The 25,119-nt window shown below is 40.2% G+C and overlaps 2 protein-coding genes across 4 annotated transcripts; both read right to left on the bottom strand.

Moving 5' to 3' along the window:
• Window positions 1-897: 897 nt before the first annotated feature.
• LOC146677326 (progesterone receptor-like) lies at window positions 898-11,138 on the bottom strand. Of its 2 annotated transcripts, none has more exons than XM_085420668.1 (9): window positions 10,147-11,138; window positions 9,007-9,143; window positions 8,626-8,742; window positions 8,332-8,478; window positions 7,995-8,201; window positions 7,260-7,404; window positions 6,221-6,351; window positions 5,920-6,071; window positions 898-2,109 (listed from the first exon to the last, which is right to left on the bottom strand). In XM_085420668.1, exons 1-9 carry the CDS (start codon window positions 11,016-11,018, stop codon window positions 1,945-1,947), a joined length of 2,073 nt encoding a protein of 690 aa, XP_085276794.1. In that variant the 5' UTR covers window positions 11,019-11,138; the 3' UTR covers window positions 898-1,944. The 2 variants fall into 2 exon arrangements, with proteins under 2 accessions (XP_085276794.1, XP_085276802.1); XM_085420676.1 differs by having other exon boundaries at window positions 8,335-8,478.
• Window positions 11,139-12,548: 1,410 nt separating this feature from the next.
• LOC146677325 (moesin a-like) lies at window positions 12,549-23,770 on the bottom strand. 2 transcript variants are annotated; one of them, XM_085420686.1, is made up of 13 exons: window positions 23,344-23,770; window positions 23,169-23,264; window positions 22,942-23,064; window positions 22,361-22,512; window positions 22,174-22,257; window positions 21,923-22,069; window positions 21,392-21,488; window positions 20,671-20,834; window positions 20,384-20,514; window positions 20,026-20,186; window positions 19,673-19,765; window positions 18,697-18,855; window positions 12,549-13,720 (listed from the first exon to the last, which is right to left on the bottom strand). In XM_085420686.1, the coding sequence occupies exons 1-13, from the start codon at window positions 23,482-23,484 to the stop codon at window positions 13,556-13,558; spliced, it is 1,713 nt and encodes a 570-aa protein (XP_085276812.1). In that variant the 5' UTR covers window positions 23,485-23,770; the 3' UTR covers window positions 12,549-13,555. The 2 variants fall into 2 exon arrangements, with proteins under 2 accessions (XP_085276812.1, XP_085276822.1); XM_085420696.1 differs by having other exon boundaries at window positions 18,697-18,930; window positions 23,344-23,421.
• Window positions 23,771-25,119: the final 1,349 nt, after the last annotated feature.

Below are 25,119 nucleotides of genomic sequence, written 5' to 3'. Positions count from 1 at the left end.
CCGACTTCGTTCAGCTCCGATTCATTTATGAGAGGGACAAATACTTGCTGAAAGAGGTGGTTCAGGAAATGGGACTAAAAATGGCGGCAGAGGTTACCCATGTTTTTATGGATGAGGCTTTCAAATGTACCACGTAACTAAAATGAGCCAGCTCTTAAAGTAATCTCATTGTTTATCTAGACTTACAGACGTTATGTAAATGTTTTATATATACTGTTTATAGTGTCTCATACCTGAGTCTTTCTCTGGAAAAGGAAAGAAAAACATTTTTTAAATCAGTTATTTCAACATCACAGCCTGGTTAAATGTGAGGGTCCTACACTCAACATTTATATTAAGTTTTTCAATCCTGAATCATGCTTTTCATGCAGCCTTTACTTGCTGTTACTCTTTAATGCACTCAAGTCCACTCTCGTGCCTCGGTCTATTTAATGGTAACCTCACTCAAACATTGAGTGAACCCGTGTCCAATTACATTACAAAGCAAATGTCAATGGATCCAACAGATGTTGTGCTACTACACAACTTCCAAGTTTCATTTCACTGGTGCAGGTTATCGCAGCCGCCACTAGATGGTAGCGAAAGGCTGGAGTTACTGATTGGCAGACAGGCTCAACTGATGAAAGAAATCCTCCAGGCCTGCTATTAAATATCCAGCTCTGTGCCGTGTTCTGCTGTAATGTATTACTTGACTGGATGGAGAATGTGTGATAACCCCGACTGTGGGTAATGCAGTAGTAGAAATGTCTGCCTGATGTTTCGTTCGCCCTGTTCAGCCAGTTAAACTCCTCGCGGGCTTGAATTGAATGAGGCGGAGGGGAAAAACTGGAATATTCACCCGTATAATCATCAAGACAATGAGATTAGCAAAAAAGAAAAACCCATCAGGTATGCACTCAGACTTTGGCTTTATTTTGTTTTATTACATGTCAAGCTGTAAATGTTGCAACAATAGAGCGGGTTCTTGGCTGGACCTTTAGCAAAAACTGTCATAAGCTACGAGGATTACATGGTAATACACAACAAAACATTTGCAAAGAACACTTTAGGAAACTGTAGAAAAGTTACAACAGTATGAAACGTCCACTGTGGAAAAACTTTACTTTAATAATATTTGGCACTGAAAAACCTTTTTTTTTCCTGATAAAAAATAATAATAATAAAGTCACCCGTGGTGTTTCTCGACTAATGGAGTCATTTTGTCCAATTACGTCCTTCACTGTGACTGCTGTGACCTTTTTGGCATCAAAAATGGATAAATATACATTTGAAATTTGGTGACGCTCCAGTCGCACCTTGAAAGTGCTTTCATTTTGACAAAACAGAAATCTAGTAATAGTCCGATATTTTTTTAATAGATGATGACAGCTGTCAAAAAAATGTTTTTATATGCCTCCGGGCCAGATAGCTTTGCTTCCAAGCATGAACGTCACAACCGCTTATTAACTGTCAGTCACTGATTTATTAATTTTTTTCCTTTTTTCATCTCAGGTGCACACAGTAACATTCATTGTGAAAAATAGCTAGTTCAAAATGTCATGCTAATGCACACAGACAAGCTACCGGGATGTGCTGCCTTCAAACTTGGCCCCCTGCACCGCACGCCCCAGAAGAGTTTGTGATTATCCACATGAAGAGCCGAAGAAGTTCACATGCCATGAGGTTCACCATTAGTATGTGGACAGAAATGCATGCAAGTATTTTAATCAGCCCCCAAAAAGCATTTGTGTATGTGCGGGATACATTCAAACAGGCAATAAGAAGAAGAAGTGAGAAGATGAAATCAAACTACATTAGACTGGAAGAATGTGCTGTCTGCCCTTCTGTTAACATCTGCTTACACCTTGACTGCACCCTACTCTCAGGACAGAAGTGTAAAAATCATTGAGAACTCTTTCCGGTCGGTGTGGCTGATGAAAAGACAGTCTTGGAGACTCTCACTCACTAGGCCGCGTTGTGGAAAAGGATGGGCTTGACCATCCCAGAGAGGATTTTGGGCACGTGGACGCTCACAATCTCCGAGATCATCTCTGGGAAGCTGACGTGCATTTGCATGGACTGAGCTTGGATGAACAGATCGTAGGTGAACTGGTGTAATTTCCTCACAACCTATGTCAAGAGACAAACATGATACATACATGTGTTGGGGTTATTAGAAACAAAGAGATAAATAAATATGTAATGTGGAAAACATGTAGATGCTGTCTATTGTCCCTGTATAATAAAGACTAAAAATGCCCAAATAATAATACGAATGAACAAAAACAAACGAGACTTTCATGGCACAGCTTAAGAGGCGGTTTTAGGAGATAACACTTATTGTGACACTAAGCTCCACAGACAGGGCAAAGCTGAAGGAGTCCTCATCAACTCTGATCTTCTTCCTAAAGGGCCCTTCCAGACAATCTCTGGCTGCCCTCCAGCTCAAAAGCCACAAAGCCGAGCATTTAAAGGTAAATCCACAGTGAAAGACAGGAGGCTCAATCTGTTGCGGCTCCTCTCCACATAGCGCTTTAACTCTTCTGGTCATACTCATATAATGATGTAAGGGGTTTTTCCTTTGATAGCTAATTGTTCTCATCATTGAGATAAAAGTACAAAAAGAAAAAAAAAATCCTAAAAAGGGTTAAAAGTAGTGCATTTACACCCCCTAGTGGTTGCACATCTACATCAACACACTTCCCCCTCCTAAACCTCAGTAAGGATGAGATGAGTGATTAGTGTGTATTACAACAACAAAAGAAAGTTCACCAAATAAAAAGAAAATAAAAATGCAAGAAATGCACATCGAGAAGTCGTAACAGGAAAACTACATGTGTTTTTAAGTAGATACACCTGCGTACCTACAATACCACGTCAGTCTTTTACGGCTTAGAGGTAAAAAGGAAAAAATATTATTAACAAAATAAACAGAATATAAATCTAGAAATACACTGATGGCTATCAGCGTGTGTCTTATTTAGGGTGAATTTAAACTAAATTAAAGACCTTTTATTACTCATTCAAATCTACCTCAAATGCCTGGACTTGGACTTTTATGCCTTTTTTTTGGTTCATAATCTTTCCATTTTCTTTTTTTACTGAAGGTCACAGCACAACTTGACCTTTCTATATTTTGTTAAAATATAATAAAAAGCGCTTTTAAAAAATCTTTTCAGGTGTTGCTGATTTTGCTGGTATTGGGTATATATGTGCACAAATGTTTGACAGAAATAACAATGAAACTCGTTAATCAACCTTCTGCATGGTCGCGCATATGAAGGCAAATCTTATGAACCTGCTTTTTTATTGCTTATGCATTTGTTTCGAGGTTTAACACTACTCTTATGACATCACGTCAAAATTATGGCCACAGATTAAAGTGTTTGGTGTGTGAATAGGTACATGTGGCTTGTAGTGAAAAGTGTTTTGAGTGAGAGTAGAAAAAGCAGTCAGATGCAGTCAAATTCAGTCAGAGGTTGGAAGTAAGGAAGTACAAATACTTTTTATACTTAATACTTTTTCTAGCAACTTTTTACTTTTACTCACTAGATTTTTAAACAAATATCTGAACGTTCTACTCCTTACATTTTCAAAACAGGCTCGTTACTTTTGTTTTAAAATGATCATTTATAGCATTTACACTCGGGGTTAAAGTGGACCGATAGAAGTGCAGGTTCACGGTACGCGGTACAGCATCTAGCTAGCGCTGCAGAGGAGGACAAAGAAGGAAGGAAGTGACATGTTTTTTGGTTTTCTGGTGGTTAAAAGGTGGTAATTTCAAATTCAACGTTTCTATCAGCTAAGATAAGAAAGACAGGACAGGAAGAAGAGAGGTTTGAAGGTAAGGACTGCTCAGTAATACTTGATAAACTGCAAATTTAAAGCTTCATTTTAATCACATATTGGATTTGCATATGATATGTTTTGATAAATTATGTGTTTTCATGTTGTGAAATGTCCTGCAACACAAACTAAGCTAAACTCATTTTGTGTTGCATGAAAATATTAGGTAGTTTCGACTTTTAATTCCCTGTCACTGCACAACAGATTGAAACTGAGTGGATTTCTTAAAGTTAGACTCTAGATTCAATAGCATTGATATTCTCATGTACTAACATTATTTTATTATATTATTATAGTGCAAAGTTCAGTTGCCTTTGTCCAAAAATGCTTTTTCACATTTACTTGAGTAAAGTTGTTTCAGTGCTTCAACTTTTACTGTTTTTTTGACAAATGTATCTGTGCTTCTACTTAAGTAAAGAAAGTCTGTACTTTTTCCACCTCTGTATTCAGTCATGTGAAAACAGCCCATAATTTGGTAGCTTGTAAAACCACATTAAGCAGCAATAACTCAAAATAATAATTTTCTGTATGAAGGTCATATGAGAGAGGCTGATAAAGGTTATCAGCCTCTCACATAATTCTGGAGGAATTTTGGCCCTGTGTTCTTTGCAGCATTGCTTCAGTTCTTTGAGGTTTGCAGGCAATTGTTTAAGCACAGCTTGCTTATGTCCTGCCACACCATCTCTGTCAGGTTAAGGTCTATACTTTGGCTGGGCCTTTGCAACACCTTGATTATTTTCTTTGTGAGCCATTCTGTTAGAGATTTGTTGTGGTGCTTGACTCTAGAAACCTTTGGTATACTGAAGAGTTCATGTTGAACTCAATCACTGCAATGTGTCCAGGTCCTCCGGCTGCAAAACAAGCCCAAATGAGTACTATGCATTATGACATCTCCAGTTGAATTTTTTTGACGTTGAAAACATTGTTTCTCAAAATCTCCAGAAGCAAAATATTCAGTTGCACCTTTTCAAATTAAGTTATCCTGCCATGTTCTTTTCAGAGAGAAGACTTTCTCCTGGCACCCCTTCCAAACAAGCTATACCTTTTCAGTCTTTCTCTAATTGTGCTGCCATGAACTTTAACATTTAACATTCTCACAGAGGTTTGAAAATTTGCTGGGACGTCCACTCCTGGGAAGACTGTGGCATTGTGTTAACACACATGAACGCTTTCACAGAGCTACTCACAAAGCAGTAAAGGCCTCTTTAAACTTTATTTTTCACATGACTGTAATTAGCAGTTCATTTACTGTGTCTGGGTTATTCTTCAGTCCATATAAATAATTTACAAATGGAAATCATCTTATTGGCTTTAATACAGCAGCATCTGGCACCACTATTCTTTTATAATTGTTAATTATCATGGTAGGCTGTTATGGATTAGGCGTTTCAAGGAAGCAAATCTCAAATCCAGGTTATCATATAATCCGAAACACAGATACACAGTAGCTAAAAGAGAATAAAAAAATAACAGGCTTAAACCTGTGGAGAGAACAAGGGCTTAGATATTAAATGCAATGTCTGACAGACTCCTTTTTCAGGCAAGTTTTGTTTTTTGTTTTGTGTATTTTATGTTCAATATAGGTATTTGTTGTGCCGGAAAATGAATAAATAAATGAAATGAAATGAAATGAATGAAATTCGGTTGAATGAATCCAGCCGTGAAATTTTAAAACAATAAAAATCTTGCTTGTGTGTTCATAATAAGTTTACAGTTGTATTGCAAGCCTGTATAGTGTTGTGTCTGTCATTTTGTGCGAGAGGAAGGAGCATTATTTTAAGATAAGATAAGATAAGATAAGATAGAACTTTATTAATCCCTCGGGTGGGTTCCTCTGGAAAATTCGATTTCCAAAAAGCACGGCACCGACAGAAGTTACAGTTACAGAATATTATATATAGACACACACACATACACACACATATATAAATACAGAGAAAAATATAAATAAAATATACGAAGGGGATAAATAGAATAAATAGGAATAAAAATAAAAATACAAGTGATTTGCGCTCACTCTAAAAAAATGACATGTGCATCCATGTCCAGTGTCACAGCATGGTGCATTTTTTGGAATGCGGTTGTGTGTATTACCGACTGAAGGTAGTCCAGCAGCTGCGTGAGCTGAAACAGTCTCTGCGTGCGGGTGGTCTCTCCGTGGTGGCTGGCCAAACGGTCTAGCTCCTTGATGTAGGAGGTCCGCAGTTTGTCAAAACAACTCTGGCTCTTCAGGCCCTGAACTGGCACTGCGACCACAAAGCCAGAACACAACAGTAACTCTCACAGACTTTATCCAGCCCATCAATTCTCTAAAGTATGGCTGTACTCTATTGCAGTTGTATTTCACATGTTGAGTTGACATTCGCGTCATTACTCATGGTCCCGGGTGACTCACTGATGCTGAGGAGGACCAGGGCCTTCATGCAGAGGAACTCCTCCTGGGTAACCTTGAGCATGCACAGCCTTTGGGATAGTAGCTTCATCCTCACACAGTGTTCATACATGCTGGACACTTGCATCCGCTGGCTTTGAGGAGGGATAAAAAAGAAAAAAGGGGAAAAAAAGCGTGACGCAGGAGGAGGGTCACGTAGTGAGAAATGTAGAAAGGAGTAGTTATTGGGGCCATGAAGGGGAAAAAGGGAGAGAAAAAAGGCACCAGAGGTGAGAAAAAACGAGTTAGATGGATAATGGAAAATAGAGAACGACAGTGAGGCACTGAAAAATGAGGGTCAGCAACAAGGGCATGCGTATCCATTACTATGCAGGTCAGAAGCAGCCTAATAGAGTGACATGGGTGTAACACAGACAGAATGAGTGCTAACGTCACGCAAAACACTGACCAATTCAGAGCTGCCATGAGAGTTGGCGAACATCGTCATACCTTCTTTGTTCTTGACACAACAATTTACTGATAACAGCCTGGGGGGGGGGGGGGACTCATGTGCAGTGATTTTTGTGACACAAACTCTGTTGTCTGGGTTTCTTTTGGGAGTAGAAAGAAAAAGACAAAGGCTGGAGTTGAGGTGTCAGAAACATTTTGATAAGGGGCCGAGGGGGTGAGGTTGGAGTGTAAATTAAAACTTGTCAGAGTGGAAGTTCTTGGACACTGATGAATGGTTATGCGATGATGAAAAAGAGCAAAGCATTTGAGACGATTCCCTCCGCCAGCCGCATTTATCAAATGCAAAGTGACGGGTTTGCTGGTGTGCCCGGAGAGACATTCGCTGTTTGTTTTCCTCCTGCTGAAAAACACCAGAAAAGTGTCGCACCGTGCCTTTCATCGCATTTCACGATGACAAGTGAAGTCTCATGGCATCGCAGCAAACCCCATGCCACAGTGATAATTTCTCGTTTCTTAGTTTGATAAAGATTTTGTGTCTCCTTTTTTGTGAATTCGTTGTTTGATGTTAAATTGAATATTTGCTGAAACTCACTCATTGAAAACCAGGTCTGGAGCAAAGTACAGCATAGAGCTGTTAGTCAGCATGTAGGATCTCCAGCCTAAGGCAAACACCATCACCCCCATCCATGACAGCTGAATCAGTGACATCTGGTCATCCACATACAGGTCCCGAAACCCTGTTAACAAAAGTCGCTGTTATCAAGCTCTCCTCAGGGTTAAGCATTCACAGTTTTATTATTTTTAAAAAAAATCAGCTGATTTGGCTTAATTAAATAACTGTTGAGGCAAACATGGATACAATGATGGCCATTCTCAGCCTTCCTCTATTTTATCTTTTTTGTTTAAATGGGAAACATCCCCCTCTAGTGGCTAATATTTGAACAACTTTGTTTGTTTTGCATGGACACTAAACCAGCGCAAACTTCTGGAAAGGTATCTCATCTTTTGACCTAGGTACTGAGGCCTTGCTCAGTGCTGGCAGATTAAATACATTTCCTAACAGTGGTACTGCTCATCCAAACCGCAGGGAATTCTAATGTCATTTTTGATTGAATTACGCTTATTTCTTCTCAAACTGCCCATTTACCATCCACTGTCTTAGTCAAAGTTGTTTACAAGTCTGATCTTTCAGGGTTTTGCTTAACAAGGAATGCAAGTGGTATGTTTGACTAGAAACCAAAACGGAAGCAGCCATGGAAATGTGCTCCCTACCAGATTCTCTGGAAGAGCTACTTGGAATTAATTACCTTGGCTCAGATTAGTTTACCTGGTATTGCCTTGGCCCAGTGGACCACGGTTACCAGCTGCCGTTCTCCCAGCTCGTTCAGGCTGGTGAGCAAGGACATGGGGCTGTCTGGCTGGGCAGGATCATGCCCGGCATTGACCAGTGCTGGCTCAATAGCCTGTAGGATGCTGAGCAGCGACAGGCAGGAGTGCAGGGGTGGGGGGATGGCCGCAACCAGGGCCTGGGAAGCTGCTCGAGATATGTAGATATGTAAAAACAACATGAAGCAGAAAGTGTGGCAAGATCGAGTCTTTTCTGGCAAAAGTAAATTTAGCGTTGAATAAACGTGACATTTGAGCTCTGTGCAACGAATCCTTACCACCTTGAGCCCTGACAGCTGCATTTCTGGACTCCAAGACTGCATCTTTCTTTGCTGCCCTCTCTTCTTTTTCTCCGTGTCCCCAGCTAGCTGGCTGTTGCTCCTCTTCTCCATTACTCGCCTGCCCGGTTCCCTTCAGCCTGCGACCTAGAGAGATGATTCTGTTAGAATTCAGATGGAGGGCTTCTAATCTAATAAATGTAAGGAATCTGACCATGCTGACCTATTTTTTTAAAACTGCAAAATACTTTCCTTTATTTATGTCTCATTATTTCCTCGTCTCTGGTAGCTCACCTTTAAGGCTCATTCCCGACATGAAGCATCTCTTTAAGCGACACGACGCGCAGTTCTTCCGCCTCAGTTTGTCGATGGTGCAGTCGTTTCGGCTGGCACACAAGTGGTTCTGCTTACCTGGAGGCACACAAGAGTGCTGGGGGATGAGGAGTGCGAGTTCAACAATGCCTAGGCTTCCACTCATAGCAACGATATGTGGGCGTTTACTGATAACAAATAACTCGACCTCATAATGTCAGGGTCACTGTGCCCTGTCTACAGGAGAGAGCAAGTGGGTGTAAGAAATTAAAATCAGTGCGTGAGTAATTGTGTGTGTGTGTGTGTGTGTGTGTGTGTGTGTGTGTGTGTGTGTGTGTGTGTGTGTGTGTGAGTTGCACCCACCTGCAGCGGCCCTCTTGAAGAATACTTTGCAGCTGCCGCAGGTGACTGCTCCATAGTGACAACCCGAGGCGTCATCTCCGCACACTTGACACACTCTCCTTTCTGACAGATACACACCTGGAAAAAAATCCTCATGCCTGGGCGCGCGCGCACGCACGCACGCACGCGCGCGCACACACACACACACACACACACACACACACACACACACACACACACACACACACACACGCGCACGCAATGGTGTTGTTTTAGTGTCTTCCCTCAGTTTTTAAACCCTTTTACCGTAAAAACTGAGGGAAGACACTGATGAAGAATTGCAGCAGACATTAAAAAGCACTCACACAGACGCTATCGGTTTTGGGTGTGGTTGACAATTTGTCAGCAAAGGGAGTCAGTTTGCTCCAAAGTAAAAGTTGTGATTAGCACATGCCAGAGTGAAGTTTTTTTTTAATGAATCCGTAACTTGTAATAAAATAGAAGGTTTTCTTTCTAGAAGCAGAAACAGCAACAGGTGCTGTATCTCTTCTTTATAGGGACACTGATACATTTCCTACTGCTGCAGTCCCAGGGCTTATAAGGACATTTCTGGAAAATCTTAAGAATAGGATAAACTTTAAGTTGCTGTAGCTGCATGCTATAACATGATTTAGAGAAAGCCAAAACAAAAAAACAAAAAAAAAAACCCCACACCATGCTGTTGGAGGACAAAGGGTTCAGTGCTGCTGAACATTTCAGGACTCCACAGAGTATCAATAGAAGTCATGGCTGATAGCGATATATAATAATCGTGTTCGCTGCCTTTGATTTATTTGTGCTGACACTTATCCAATTAGCTTATGCTTTGTGGCTCTCACAGAAACGTCAAGAAACTAAGCATGAAATCCGGAAAGACAGTGCACCGTTAAACATCTGCGAACTTACGCCTAAACTCATTACAGCACTCCTTTTAGAAGACAAAATGACCAAAGCCCGACTGCATTGAGCGCAGTTACTGGCACGATGCTCATGCTGTGTGTTTCTCATTAAAGAAACGTGTGAGAGATGGGAGGGATCGGTAATACTGAATGTACTGTACTCAGTATGAATGGGCTTTTGACCTGACGCACACAAAACAAATCATTCGAATCTGATCTTTACCTTAAACTGCGATCTGTGCAATTCATCCACACCGAAGGCTCGCTCTTGATAGTGGAGAAAGTGCTTTGCCCCTGAGGAATCGCACTTGGGTAACTTTCCATTTGGCCATATCCTTGTGCCGTCGCTCGCATGCCACCTTTGCCACCCTTCTCACCTCTACCGTACCAGATACAGCGGCATTCCTGCCTGTTTCCGCGAGGAGCTTGCCCACAATTACAGTATTTGCACAAAAAATTATGTTCCCCTGATTCTCCCCTCTGTGGCTGTGGCTGAGGCTGGGATCGGTCGATGTATGCGCGCTCATTTGCGCACCACATTTGCGGTGGGAAATCCCTATATAGGTCTGAACTGGCATAGTAAGACGAAGGTGGTTTTAAGGGTACGACCTCGGCCACCTGAGGGGTCGCGGGCAGCTCCAGCGTGGGGTTCATAAACACATTTGACTCCCTGCAGACGTATCTGGATATCACCGAGCCACGCGTCACAGTTTGCGCACCGTCCATTTCGCCCGATCCGAACAGATCCATACAGCTCACCTGCTGTATGCCCTGGCACACTTCTCCAAAGTCGTCCTCTCTAAGGCTGCTGTCACCCAGGACAAGCAGGCTGCTGTCGGAGTTCATATTTCCAGTCCTTCTCAACTCTGGCACTCCCCGAGAAGTATCCGCCACAGTGGAGTCGCATTCTGCGAAGGCGCTGCTGGAGCTCTGGTTCATATTATTGGGCGGAGAAGACACCGAATCCAAACCCAAAGACACCGACACCGCTTTACTGAGCTCATAAGCCGGACACGCATAGATGGTGGTATCCAACCGATCCCCTTCATTCATCGTTAAAGAGTTTGTTCCTTCCAAAACCGAGTGAAAGGACATTTTCGGCTCCGGTTCTCGGAGTTAGAGTGCACTGGGTGCGCGGCGAGCAAACAAAACAACACTTTCCAGGCTAGAAAACGCCTACCCAGTGACACTACTCTCGTGCGTCTAGGCGGATGGGAAATGCACATCAGTCGTCGACGTAAGTTACGAAGGGGAAGGGACGTCCCGCCGGTATGATTTACAAATGACGGGGGCTTTTCGACACTTTTATAGTAACTTTCTTTTTTTTTTTTCAACGCAGGATTAAAATTCACCTCACGAATTACCAAAAACCAAAAACAAAGAAAGAGAAACACCAGCATAGTGAGAATTGGTTTTCGCACAGACTCTTCTTTATACAGTGATTAATGAACCCAGTGTAGGTTAACTTTTAGCAATTTTAAAACCCAGCTGCGTGCCTCTCACTATTTTACGTGCAAATCTAATGGCGTCTCAAGAGCATAGCTGCGATTAATCATTACATGTATTAGTACGTTTCATGTGTAGCTCAGGCTCAGCGTCGGGTTTCTCTGCAAGCACTCTGTGCAGTAGTTTGTTTTCCTACTTAGAGTTATATAAGCTTGCTTGTGTTTGTCGGTCTGATTCACACTGAGAATCAGGTTAACAACAAACCAGAATGCACAATCATTGATGTGTTTAAACCATATTAAAATAACAACTAAAGAGAACGGGGTGGTCAGTGGAGGCTCTGATAGGTAGTCACGCAGTGCTTTCAACTATTTATTTTTGGATAGCTTGTGATGACTCAGCACACGACAGGAGCTGGGGACTGCAAATTAATTTTACCCAGTATATAGAAAAGGTCTGGATTGGGTTGGGGCGTTTGTGGAAAGCTTCCTTTTTGGATTGCAGGAGGAGAAGAAGTTAGGCAGACCCTTTTTTTAATGGGGTGACACAAGAGGGAGTGAGTGGCGCACACTCACATTCAGGGTGGGCACATGGGAAATGAGAAAATCCTATCAAAAATGTTGTGCTTTGCAGGACAAGACAAGATAATTTTGTCCGGTTTTAATCAGAAATATGGTTTATCGTACTGAGTTGGCGAAATAAAAAAAAAGTCTGTGCACTCATCTTGTTTTAGGTTCCTCTTTGCAGAGTGAAAGACTTAATGAACACTGTAAGAAAAACCCTGTAAAATTTAGAGTAAAAATATTGGCAGCAGGGTTGCCTGCCCTGTAGTTTTTGTAAACGTTTTTTTTTACAGGATGATGCTGTATTTGTTTTACAGGACAATTATGTAAAATCCTAAAGATGCTGTTAAAATAAATATAATGAAAAGGTTTGGTATTACTTGCTGAGCACATCAACTTTTATTAATTTAACCATAAACTAAATTCGTGATTTGCAAAATTATGATTAATGCTGAAAGCTGACCTTATGTATCAGTGCCAACAGCTCCTCTGTATTCACTTATTATTACATCAGCAACAATCAAGCTAACCTTAACCTTGTTAGCAGAAAATGAGCGGTGATATAACATTACTTTCAAAAATGTCGAATTTAAAGCTGCTAAACACAAAGAGTGAAATATTAAAATTAAGAAATGAATTAACTAAGTCACTTACCACCACTAGAAATCCCTCCACGCATTGCTGGAAATTCTCACGACTATTCTAAATCCCACAATGCATCTGTAAATATGGAATTTTACAGTAGCCTATAGACTTTATCCAAGCTCCCAGAATGCATTGCTGTTTACAGAATATTACTGTATTTTTTGAAATACTGAAAAATTATGTTGTAAGATTTTTATTTTTACAGCAATTTGTTTTCATTTCTCATATCATAAAAATCAAAATCATCAAATAAAGTTGTTTTTTTTTATTTATAAATATGCTTACAAAGGTGCATTTATACCAAAAAGGTTCATTTCTTCCCTTGTTTTCATTGACAGGGCCAGTTGAATTTAAGCCCCCTTCAGCCACATCCCTGCTCCACAGTGGCAAGTTAACTTCGCCTATATCACATTATATTACACAAACATGCATTTAAAACTGATAACCAGCAGCAGATTTACTCATTAGACACCCAATATTGCTCATGTGGAAAATAATGCACCCAACCCACATCAGTTGTGTCTCTCTATTTTATTTTTTACTTCTATTTCCAAGATAAAGAAAAGATGATTTCACATTTTGCTAGAATAAAAACATTTGCCTTAAATGTCACTGCTTCAATTAATCAACATTAATAAGGTTTTCAATAGGACATATTGGAAGTGCAGTAAGATGTAATCAGACTGATAAGGGCAACAGCAAACCTGTTTATAAATGAGAAGTGGGAATGTGGGTGTGTGCAAAATTAAAAATGCATCTAGAAGAACAGCTGCTACATTCTCACTGACTTGCTTACTAAAGAAATCGTCAACATTGTCTATAATATAATTTGTTTTCGGGTTCACACTGTCATTCTTAAGCTAAATTTACGATTAATGTGATAATGTTTCCCCTACACTTCTAAAATCTCTGTGTGTGTGTCCAGCTCATCCGAACTTAGTCTCTCCTGCAGGCTGAGCCAGCCGACAGCACTCCCGCTCACATGGACTCAAACTCATCGATGCGTTGTTTAGTGTTGCCCTGACGAATCTGACGCAGGGTCTTGTATTTGTCACGGCCCGCCCTCACATTCTCAGCGTGGATCAGGTCATTGGGGGTCTTTTTGCTCTCGTCTACAGCTCGAGCCAGTTCGGTGCTCAGGAACTGGGGAAAAAAAAGAACACAAACACAAAGTGAATAAAATCCTCTTACCTCAAAGTACAAGACTGTTCACAAGCCTTACCCCACTCCCCTAGACTCCCCCTCAATCCCATCTAAAAAACACTCTATTGTGCCCAGTTATAAAGTCTATTTTTGTGTTGCGTTGTCTATGCAGCATCAATTCTCGTCACGTCTGTGAGATAGGGGCACAGACGGGATTTGCAACTTGAATAAAAACAAAAGAATGATAATGTACCGACCCACCAATGGTTAATTATGTAAAGTGCACTTAGCTCTGGTGAAACACAATTTGTGGCAGTAATTATGTGGCACGTCTTTACAGCAGAGTCAAAACCTCCATACAAATGTGTCAACAAAATGTACAGAAAATTTAACAAACTAGTTTAAATGTTTGTGACAGCACAACAGGACAGCAGGAACTAAAGATGCGATTTTCAGACTGTAGGAAAGAACAATCAGCTGGTTGGCGGAATAGGTAAGAGTTCACAACTCCAAACCAGATTGCAATGGTTATTTAAAATGAACATGACGGCTAGGTGAAGAACAACAATCTACACTAGAGGATGAGGCTCACTGAGGATTGGCTTGATATCTATCGAAAAGCATGACTAAGAGAGAATTTGGGAGGGCAAGTGGAACATGGAAACGAGAAAAAAATGGCTGCGGCGGACAGTTATGCATTCGCTGCTGGAAAGGGTCGGTTTGAGGTGTGGTCCCACTGTTAAATGTCAAATAAATAATCTCTAAAAATGTAACTCAGCCACTTACTACAAAGTATGTAACACCAATACAAATTTAATAACAGATTAGAATTCGTTTTTTTTCTCGCAAAGTTAATAGTTGGAGCTGGATGGGTGTAGGCTCTGGGGAGTTCCCATGATGCAATGAGTGTTTTTTCTTCACTCACCTTTTTTAACTCTCTGTGTGCTTTCACACCACTCTGCGTTTACTCATTAGTTATTATTAATCTCTGGCTCTCTTCCACATCTTGTCTTTGTGTTGTCCCCTACCCCTAACCAACAACTTGCAGCTGCAGATGGCCCCGCCCCTCCCAGAGCCTGGTTCTGCTGGAGGTTTCTTCCTCTTTAAAGGGAGTTTTTCCTTCCCACTGTCGCCAGGAGTTGTACGATTGATGGTGTTTTCTCTATTTTCTGTATTATTGCAGGGTCTTGACCTCACAATATAAAATTGTGATTTGGGTCAATATAAATAAATCTGTATTTATTATATTTTATTATATTCACCAAGTGGCACTTACAAGTTTGCAGTTTTTCTCAATCGCTTTCACACATTTCTTGAAACATGTTTGAAAATATTATAACTGATACACAAATTAGTTAAACTACAAAAGCCATAACTTGCTTAAAAGCTTATTTTCATGCTTCAGAATCCAAAGTTGTGTCAACAAATAGAGCAACAGGGCAAGTAACTTTAACATGACACCAAAGTGGTAAAACAATTGCTGATATTCTACGATAATGACAGTGTACTCCTATCCTTCCAGTCTTGTCCTACACTGACATTGAGCGCTGTGTAAGGAAATACTGATGGTTTGAGATGCATATGATTTTACATTGTGTTTTGTAAAGCAAAGGAGCCCTTTGCATATAATGAGAGGAACAAAGTGTTTATTTTGGAGGCACACAATGCAATGGCCACTCAACATATTGCGATGCAGTAAAGAAAAAACATAAAAAAACAAAATAAAATGTGCAAAAAAAAAAGTGGACAGAACAAAAACATTTAAACTATTAAGACTAAAAAGCAAATAAATAATAATCGGCACACTCTGTGCTACACTACAGCCGCTTGTTTTGGTCACAGAGTCCCAGTGACCTGACCTCTAAAGCTGTCCATTGCAAGGTTATAGTTGGTTAAGTAGAAACTAAAACTAGATGTGAAAAATACTTGATGGAAGTTAGAATGAAAATAAAAACTAACAGAAGTTATTTTGTAAAACTTGTAAAATTAACTAAAATAAAATAAATGTATGTATTCAAAAATGTATGATTTTATTGCTATATCTTGTCTCTGCCTCATGCTTTTATAAAATAACTACAAAAGCTAAAAGTAACACTGAAACTAATTCAAACTAAACTAAAACTAAACATCCTGAAAGGTTGGTTTTGTTCATCTGAACGTAACGTTTTCAGAGGGAGAAATGTTTCATCACTCGTCCAAGTGACTTCTTCAGTCTCAGCTGACTGCAGGTGTCTCCAGCCTTATAAACAGTACATTTGCACAATGACTGAAACTAGCACCGAATGAATGAACAATGAGGTCAGTTCCTTGATTATTAATATGCAAACTGTCATGTCCATTGATAAACAACATCAGATCAAAGCTGACTGATCATTGCTCATAAGCTGCCAAAAGTGAACACCCTTAATGTTCCTGTACGTGTCAGGAGTATCGAAACGGCTGAGACGCATTTTTTCTGAAAACAGCGTTTCCGTGGATTTTAAACCCCAAAACCTGCTCCACCAAAAACTGTTCCAGCCCAAGGATCGGGTCACCTGACACAAACAGAGTAACATAGTGTACGCTGTTAAGTGCCAGGAGGATTGCCAGGATTTATACATCGGGGAAACCAAACAACCTCTGGCGAAGCGGATGGCACAACACAGAAGAGCTACCTCGTCGGGCCAGGACTCTGCAGTCTATTTACACCTACAGGCCAGTGGACACTCTGAGCGTACACATCTTGGACAGGGAGGAACGCTGGTTTTAGCGCGGACTCAAGGAGGCCATTTATGTGAAAAGAGAAAGACCATCTCAGAATCGAGGAGGGGGCCTAAGGGTACATATTTCACCATTGTACAATGCTGTGACTGGAGCCATTCCCCAACTCTCTGTGAATGGATCTCATGGGTTTTGATTAGTGGGCTTTGATCAGTGGCTGTTGATCAATGGTCATGACAATTTGCATATTAATAATCAAGGAACTGACTTCACAGCCTGTTGCTCATTCAGTGGGCTGGTCACTCATTGTGCAAATGTACTGTTTATAAGATTGGGGAAACCTGCAATCAGCTGACTGAAGAAGTCACTTGCATGAGTGACGAAACGTTTCTCCCATTGAAAACACTACATCCAGATGAACACCACTAATCGTTAACTGTGTGGAGAGGGTGGCAGACTTTTGCTTCTTGGGGAGTTAATATAGAGGAGAACCCTTCCAGGAGTGTGAACACCTATGAGTTGCTGAAAAAGGCCCAGTACAGACTGCACTTCCTGAGAATTCTCAGAAGGAATTACATCAAACAGAGACTGCTGGTGTCCTTGTACAGAGCCTCCATCGAAAGCATACTAACCTACTGCATATGCACCTGGTACACTGGCTGCACAGTGGCTCAGAGAAAAGGACTCCAGAGGGTCATTAACAGCGCCCAAAGGATCACTGGCTGCCCTCTCCCCACACTGGAAGACCTACACAGCTGTCTGTCTTAAAAAAAGCCCAGAACATTACAAGAGATACTACTCACTACTCACTATGGCCACTTCCTGTTTGAACTGTTGCCCTCTGGCAGACAGTACAGAGCAATCAATGTAAGGACAGACAGACTCTAACACAGCTTTTACACAACTGCAATAACAGCTCTTAATGTTGCTACAAAATAATGGTCATTATGCAGCTTATATGGTTTATGCACTGAGTGAGGTATGTGTGTTTGAATGTACGGGAATTGTTTGTTCAAACTGCTATATTATTCTTATTAGCACTTTAAGTTTTTTTTTAATTTTTTATCTTTATTGTTTTTATTTAATTTTAATTTTATGGATGATGCACCGATCGGAGACCACTTTCATTGTACCTGTGACAATGACAATAAAGACATTCTATTCTATTCTATTCTATTCTATTCAGAATCAACCTTTTGGGATTTACTTACCTGGATGATTGAGCATCCATCAAGCCTAAAACTAAACATTTTCAACCTGTAAAAACTAACCTGAAACCCCTTGTGGAAACGAACTGAAACAAAACTGAACCAAAATAGAATGTCAAAACGAAATTATAAAAACTAATTAAAAACTATTAAACTGTAATAACTGCTCACATGCAGTCTAACAGGAGGATGGCCACCTGCATGTCTCTGCGTCTTCACTGTTGTCTTCCCCTTTCTTCACTGTCACACCCTTTTACTCCTCTTCCTTTTCTTTGGGCAATCTGTTTCCCTCCTAAAATCTTCATCTGAGCAGTCCGTGCATGGTCCCACACTGCGACCGTGCTCTCTGTTGTGCATATGCTCTGTAAATATGTTTACTTTGGGGCAGATTTTGACTGTTCAGTAGGACTGCTCTGAATGTCATGTCTAACACTGTGTACATACACCATTACATAATACCAGCATATTTGAGAGTAAAGACATTAAACTGAGAAAAAGTACATAATCTATTTCAATCACAAAGGTTTATACAACCGACAGTTTTTCACCCTGTAAACAATTACGCTGAGTCTTTTACTTAAATGTGCTAAAATTTGCAAACGGTAACAAAGAATGAGAAATGCTTTAGGTTGTGCAGAGGACAAAGGGCTTTGAAAGACTTCAAATCCTGTCGTGTCAACAAGAAAAACTGTAACATTTGGATTTACTAATTAATGCAAAAGGAATTAGAATTGATTGCATGTGTGTGTTTGTGTGAATTGTTCCCACATTGGTAGAATGGGCTCATTTTAATCCAGACTCATTTTGCAGGAACTGGCCATTTACTCATTGTCACATTAGTCTCAGTATTCAGCTTGAGTGGTTTCTAATTTACAGAATATTATTCAGAGAACCTAAAGCTTTTCAATTAAAAACAACAACAACAACAAAAATCGAGGGTATTTTGTGAATAATTTGTCCGCTCTCTTAAACAATCCATGACTGCTAACTTCTAGCTGAATAGGACCTCTGGCCAGACTAGGTGATGTGTTACTAGACAGACATTTGACTGTGTTCAGCTGACCTCACCTTTAGGTTTTTCTGTAGTCTCTGGTTCTTCTGGGCCTCTGTGACTCTTTCCTCCTCGCTGCGATCTCGGACCATCCCCGGAGAAGTCAGCTCAGCGCTCGCTTCTGCGCTGCTCTCATCCGTCTCATCGTGGTCGAGGATGTTAGAATGGACCGAATCCTGGATGTGGACACCCATGAGTTTAGTCTTCAGCTCTTCTTTTGTTTGCTCCAAACCAGCTTCTACCATCACTGCCTGTTGACAGACATGACTTGTACTGAAGTGCTGGGTTGGAATGTTACATTAAAAGTAACTGAGTAATTGAAGTAATTATTCACTATTATAATATAACTAACATGGGAGTCCCATTCTTAAAAAAGGTCTTATGGATGTACAATCACTGAAATAGCTGACCATGACATCTATTTATTATTTTGCTTGACATTTATGATTATTTTTATTAATGATATATAAGGGGGTAATGACTGATAATTGTTAATGCTTCAGATTCCCTCATCAAACGAATTTTTTTTTTTTTTTTAGAAAAAAGTCGCTAAGGGGTCTGAAAACTCGCTAAATTTAGCGACAAAGTCGCTAAGTTGGCAACACTGATATCAACATATTTTTAGTATTAAGGCATGGGTGCTATGTGATAGTAGACTATGTGGACTCACAGCTAGTTTAAAAGGTTTTTCATAGAAGCTCTTAGGTGATCAAAGAAGCCAGACCTTAGCAGAATAAATAAAGAACTATGATGATGTACAGTTTATGGTTTGGATTATCTGTTTCATGTTTTCGTCTTTCATGCAATTACATTATAGTATTTGCAGTATAGCATTTATAGCTAGATAGAGAAATAGATAGATATACTGTATATGATAGTGCAGTGATGTGGGTAACACTGTATTTGTCTTTTGTACTCAGGTCTGTTGACAGATATGTGTATAAGCTTGAAGCCCTTCTTGATTTCTCTCATGATTCTTTAATTTACCCTCACCCTTTTCTGCCATCTTTTCGCCTCTTCATCCTTTTTCTTCTTTGCATCTTCCAGCTGAGAGATCTTAGAAGTAAGGTCTGCCAGCTCAGTGGCCTATACAACAATGGTTAGGAATGGACAGAGAGTTAGAAGCCCTCCTGGTATTAGGTCATTGTGCTCTTTTAGTGCAACGTGTAGGAGAGAACGTATGCTTGCATGCACTTTGCATTTAACTGAAATTGAAATTAAAAATCAGATTTTATAAAATAATCTCTTTCCTAGCTTCACGGATTGAATCTGTATGTAGGTTCGTCAATATAGGATTCTGTGAATTTGACTGAAAATGAATAAAAGGCTGCTGTGTGCAGTTGTACCAGGTTTTCCTGATTTTTGATCTGGGTCTCAGAGTGGTGCAGCAGGGCTGCTTTAGCCTCTACTGCAGCTCTGCGGTCTTTGTCCAGGCGCTCAGCCTCCTCCAGAGCAATTTTTCTTTCCTTCTCTAACTCAAGCGCCCTACGAGTTTGCTCCTCCAGCTCTGAAACAAACGTGCACGTTCACACAGACACATCCAACACACATCCGTCCCAGCACACCCAAACATGCCCGTTTAAACTTTACAATCACGAAATATAAAGTGTTTAAATTCGCACAGCCATGCTTCAGTGTTTTGTTTTTTTAACAGAAAAATAAAACCAAAGTTAAGAAATATTTGCATTCAGAAAGTCGTCAGACCATCTTGAGCTCGCTTTGTCTGTTCCTCAATCTGTCTCAATCTCTCCATCAGCTCCATGGTCTCCCGAGCAATCTTCTCTGTTTCCTTCTCAGCATTTTCTCGCTTTTTTTTCTCACTCTCGAGCAGAGCCCTGACAGGAGAATTGTGCATAAATACACATCCAAAGAAAAAAAAACATCATCTCCTGACAGTCCTTTCTTAAAGCAGAGAGAACACACTGTAAACTGTAAAAATAAACTTTCATTATTCACTCCCTGCCCCCCAAACACCACCACCACTTTCTTACCTCTCCATTTGTCGCTTGTTTTTCTCCTCACGAGCTTGGGCCTTCATCTGCTGCACCTCAATGGTGTCGGGCTTGCGTCTGCGCATGTACAGATCATGATTCCCCATGCACAATGCCAGGATGCGTTTGTTGATGCGAAGACGAGGTACATAGAAGACAAAGTCCTATACCAAACACAACGCAGCAATCGTTGAATGTCCAAGGATTGGTTTGTGATAGGCCCCTAGCACATCAAATCCATTTTACCATCAAGGATGGGTTTAAATATTCAAAAAGGATAGTTTTGTTTTTGAGGAAAGCATTAGTTTTTCTAAACTCTTGGGCACTTTCCAAGTCTCTGCATGCAGTCAGAAGGCAAATTGGACTGAGGGTCTAAACTCATGTTTGTAAATGAGATCAAGCAGAAGCTCATTACACTACTTGCTGTAATTTATGCGTTTGCAAAGTTTTTTATTTTGGCAGTAATAAAAATATGGGATTCGCTCACACCTCCTGTTTACAGTCACAGCGAAATATCGTGAAAAAAGCCTATGTTTGAATACTAACATATTATGTACCCTCCCTGGTACACAAGGAAAGACTATTTAATACCGTCCATGAGCATCTATGAAGTGAGTTACGATAAGCACACCATCAAGCTGAACAGAGAGGTTGTTGCCAGATTTTAGTTTAGCTTCATGGAAGGCGATGTTGCCACCGTTAACGATACCGTTTCGCATACCGGAGCTTTCCTGTCGATGGGCTTGATGACAAATTTCTTGTCGTTGAAGGAAATATTTCTGATCTCACTCCAGGGAAAGCCAATCTTTGGAGTCAGCCTGCAAAAAAAATGGTGTGTGGTTTTTCATTATACTGTGGTGTACAGGGAATGTAACAGATGTTAGCATGTTGAAAATACAAAACAGACGGAAACTGATTGCCTACTGATAGGAGCTCTGTGACTTTAGCACTAACATCAGCATGCAAATATCTTCACAATCACTTTAACATATTAGCATGATAGAATTTGATAATCAAACAAGAACCAAACTACATGGTAGAGCCTTTTTCAAGCACTTGATTATATGGATAGAAAAATCGACAAAAAGTAGCTCATTTCATTCAAATGAAAAAATGGTGTCTCTAGGATAAAGAAAAGCAAAGTCATCTGGCCACCATGAATGCCAGTGGTTGTGATCCACCAGTGAACAGAAAGATTTACAGACTGTGACGTATGTAAATGTCTCAGAGGCATTCATGAATTATGACTCACTTGTCCTTTTTGTCATAGATGTTTAGCCCCAGTGCGTCCACCCCTAACCACAGCTCTGAGCCTTTCTTGTTCTTGATGTTGAAATAGTTGACCCCATACATCTCCAGATCCTGTGCTATCTTCAGGTACTCTAACATTGCATCTTCTCTGTGTGGAAGAAAGTATCATTATGAACAAAACACCAGAATGCAAAAAAAGTGTATTCAAACCTTTTGTTTTGTTTTGGTTTTTTTGCAGTAAAACTGTAGTACCTGAGTATCCCTTTATGCTCTTTATGCCACACCTGGATTCTTTCCTCCCACTGACTCTTGTTCAGCTTGTGCTGCTCCAAAACCCTGGTTCAGTCAGTAGAGTAGGTACGCCAGTTAGAGTTAAGGTCGCAGAAACTCGAAATTAAGGTGAACTCTGGCTAATGCTAATATTCACAGGATGTACTACCTCTGTGGCAACAGCTTCTCTTTTGCGAGATATCCCGGTACATGATAATCGTCCCTGTAGTCTCCGAGCTTGACCTGAACAGCGTATGAGGCCAAGAGCACCGCAGTCTCAGGTGGACAGTATATATCATCATTTAAGATGCTCTCCTTTACCTAAAATAGAGAACAAAAACTCACGAATAACCCATTTTATAGTAGGACAAGGATTGCAGTATTGATGTATAAATACACAGAGAGAAACCCTGTGTATTCTTGTCTTTAACTAGTGCACCCGAATGCACATTTTCCAAGGCAAGCACTCTCTTATGGAAACAATGCAAAACCTGCTGTTTCTTTTTACTGAAATTTGTATTATTCCTATTGTTGTTGTTTTTTTTTTTATCTAAATGCAAATGTTTCTTATGTTTCAGTAAATTTGCCATTTGCAATAAACTGACAGGTGTGAGTCGTCTTAATGGAAAAAACAAATGGTTCCACATGAATTAGAATGACTAGGAATGCTCATCATTGCAATTTTTGGTGCAAATTTACATAACCTTCCTTTCAAAAGCTTGGGTTTTTGTAAATGTGCTCATCTCCAACCTGCAGAAAAAAGAGCCGCTGAGTTGCCTCTTGGATCAGCTCTTCGGCGACATCCTCGGGGTAAAACTTGGCCCTGAACTTGATCAACAAAGGGTTGTCCCGCTTCACATCTTGAGCAGTCACCTGATTTATTTGTGTTTTTTTACAAGCAGAGGGATGAATAAGTAGCTAATAATTAGCCTCACAATATGACACAGTGGAAACAATTTACATCTCGTTCACCTCACCCTCTTGTTCAGCTTGAGCCAGGTGGAGAAGCCTTTGCTGTCCTTATATTGAAGCCCAAAGAACCACGTCTCCCTCAGCCCGATTGTCTTCACTATCTAAATACATGAAGGAACACAATCAAAGTCATGCTTTTGCAAGTCAGATGATGTCTTTGACTGTACTTGCATGGCATACCTGGTCAAAAAGCTGTTTGCCAGTTGTGCTGGGCAGGATGGCAAACTCCAGCTCTGCATCCATGGTTGTAACTCGGACATTTATCTGCCAGAGAAAAACACTCTCACTGAGATACAGGGGGAAATGCTCCCTGCTGTGCATTCATCTGCGTCACTGGAGAAGCATCAAGGAGCATGGAGAGCAACTGGGTGGAAAAAAAGAGCACTACAAAATCTGTACTAACATTGTTCGTTAAAAAAATGCTAAATTTCTTGGTTCTTTTACAGCAAAACAAAAAGAGAGTGTTCCTTACATTCTTCTGTTCAACCAGGAGCATCCAATCGCAAGAGGTTGGTGGGGACTACAATCAAAAAATGAAGCCCACAGTGTATTTTAGACTTAACTTGCAACATGTTGGGTTTTTTCCATGATGCATTAGTAGTATTTATAAAGACCAGGGGTGTCAAACATGTCGTTTGGGGGCCAATAAAGATTCCACTCTGGTCCACTAGCTGACTTTGGAAAATGTGAAGGAGTGCATACATTTTAAAACTTAACTGTATTTTCAGACGTTTTATGTTTTTCCTCCTGATAAAGACATCCCTCATGTTACACTAAAGTAGTTAAACAACAGTTTTTTCACTATCTACTATTGAAATGTCTGTTTTTTCCAAATTTGTCGACAGTAAAAACAACATTTTCTGTGACTTAACAAAAATTTTCTGCTTTATAATTACAGCACAGTCCGGCCAATGAGCTGCTAGATGCTTTTCTGTAATTTTGCACATGTATTTCTCACAATTTAAGCACAAAGAGCTGACAAATTTCTCTCACTTACTACAGCAGCGTTTCTTTATCATGTAGCAAACAAAGATAACTCAGAGATTAAATGTGTAGTTAAATTTCTTTAGACCCACAGAAAGGGGAGTTTCACTCTTCCAGGCCAATCAAAGTGGGGTGTATGTGGCCTACAATCTAAAATGTAAGTTTGACATCCCTGGTATAGATTGACTTGTAAAATAGCGAAAAAACAAAAAAACACCAACGTGGGGGGAAAATTGTTTGCGCTGTTCCCCGTAAGGCTTTTTAAAGCTTTATTAAGCTTCCATTAGAACCTGATTTAATTATGACAGAAACAATAACAATGTCGCACAGCTGATAGTCTCACCGAACACACTGTTTCAGTGAATAGGCTGCACATGAAAGAAAGAACAGAAAGCTCAACTTTGCAACTGTTTTGTTTGTATAGAGAAAAAACTGAAACAATAAGCTTCGATACATGCAGGAACACAAATGCAAATAATCAGAAACACCTTTTTAATATCACAGCTTGATAAGAGAAGCACTAAAAATACCTCTAAGAATCTTGTAGCTTTTACAGACGAGGTCCAATTGCCATACTTAAACCACTTATGTAGCGCAGTATAATAAAAATATAGAAAGATAATAAAAGTCAGATTACTTACAGTTGACATTTGTATTCTGTTTTAACCTATAGTCAAAACACTTCTTCAGAGAGGTGCTTGTAGTTGCCTTTTTGCTGCCGAGTCATATGAAACTGCTTGCAATACCTGCAAGGATTATACTGAATGAGAATGGGCCATTGTATTATTCCCAAGTACTTTTCATTTAGTTAATCCAGTGGCAGCCCTGGCCCACAGGTTTTAAAGTGGCAGCCTTCACCCACTGTCTACGCTTTTCTTCATGAATCATTGAGGTTTTGACCTTGTATCACTCGCAGTATCTCAATGAGGCATGATGTGCGTCTGCCAAACCTGTCTGTAGACGGATACAAAT

The sequence above is a fragment of the Rhamphochromis longiceps genome, linkage group LG2 (assembly GCF_057381845.1).
Source record: "Rhamphochromis longiceps isolate RC_006_pf linkage group LG2, R_longiceps_female_GT1.1, whole genome shotgun sequence".
NCBI classification, from domain to species: domain Eukaryota; kingdom Metazoa; phylum Chordata; class Actinopteri; order Cichliformes; family Cichlidae; genus Rhamphochromis; species Rhamphochromis longiceps.
This window is presented reverse-complemented; position numbering and strand designations above follow the sequence as displayed.

Bases quoted from the DNA above. Each gene is read 5' to 3' on its own strand.
- LOC146677326 (XM_085420668.1), bottom strand. From the start codon at position 11,018: ATGTCCTTTCACTCGGTTTTGGAAGGAACAAACTCTTTAACGATGAAT. The intron at 9,144-10,146 runs GTAAAGATCAGA...GCGCGCGCCCAG, and splicing joins TGCACAGATCGCAGTTTAAG to GCATGAGGATTTTTTTCCAG. The intron at 6,352-7,259 runs GTGAGTTTCAGC...CCCTCCTCAAAG, and splicing joins CCAGACCTGGTTTTCAATGA to CCAGCGGATGCAAGTGTCCA.
- LOC146677325 (XM_085420686.1), bottom strand. From the start codon at position 23,484: ATGCACAGCAGGGAGCATTTCCCCCTGTATCTCAGTGAGAGTGTTTTT. The intron at 23,265-23,343 runs GTATGCCATGCA...TCATGTATTTAG, and splicing joins GCAAACAGCTTTTTGACCAG to ATAGTGAAGACAATCGGGCT. The intron at 20,515-20,670 runs GTAAGAAAGTGG...TTCTCCTGTCAG, and splicing joins AACAAGCGACAAATGGAGAG to GGCTCTGCTCGAGAGTGAGA.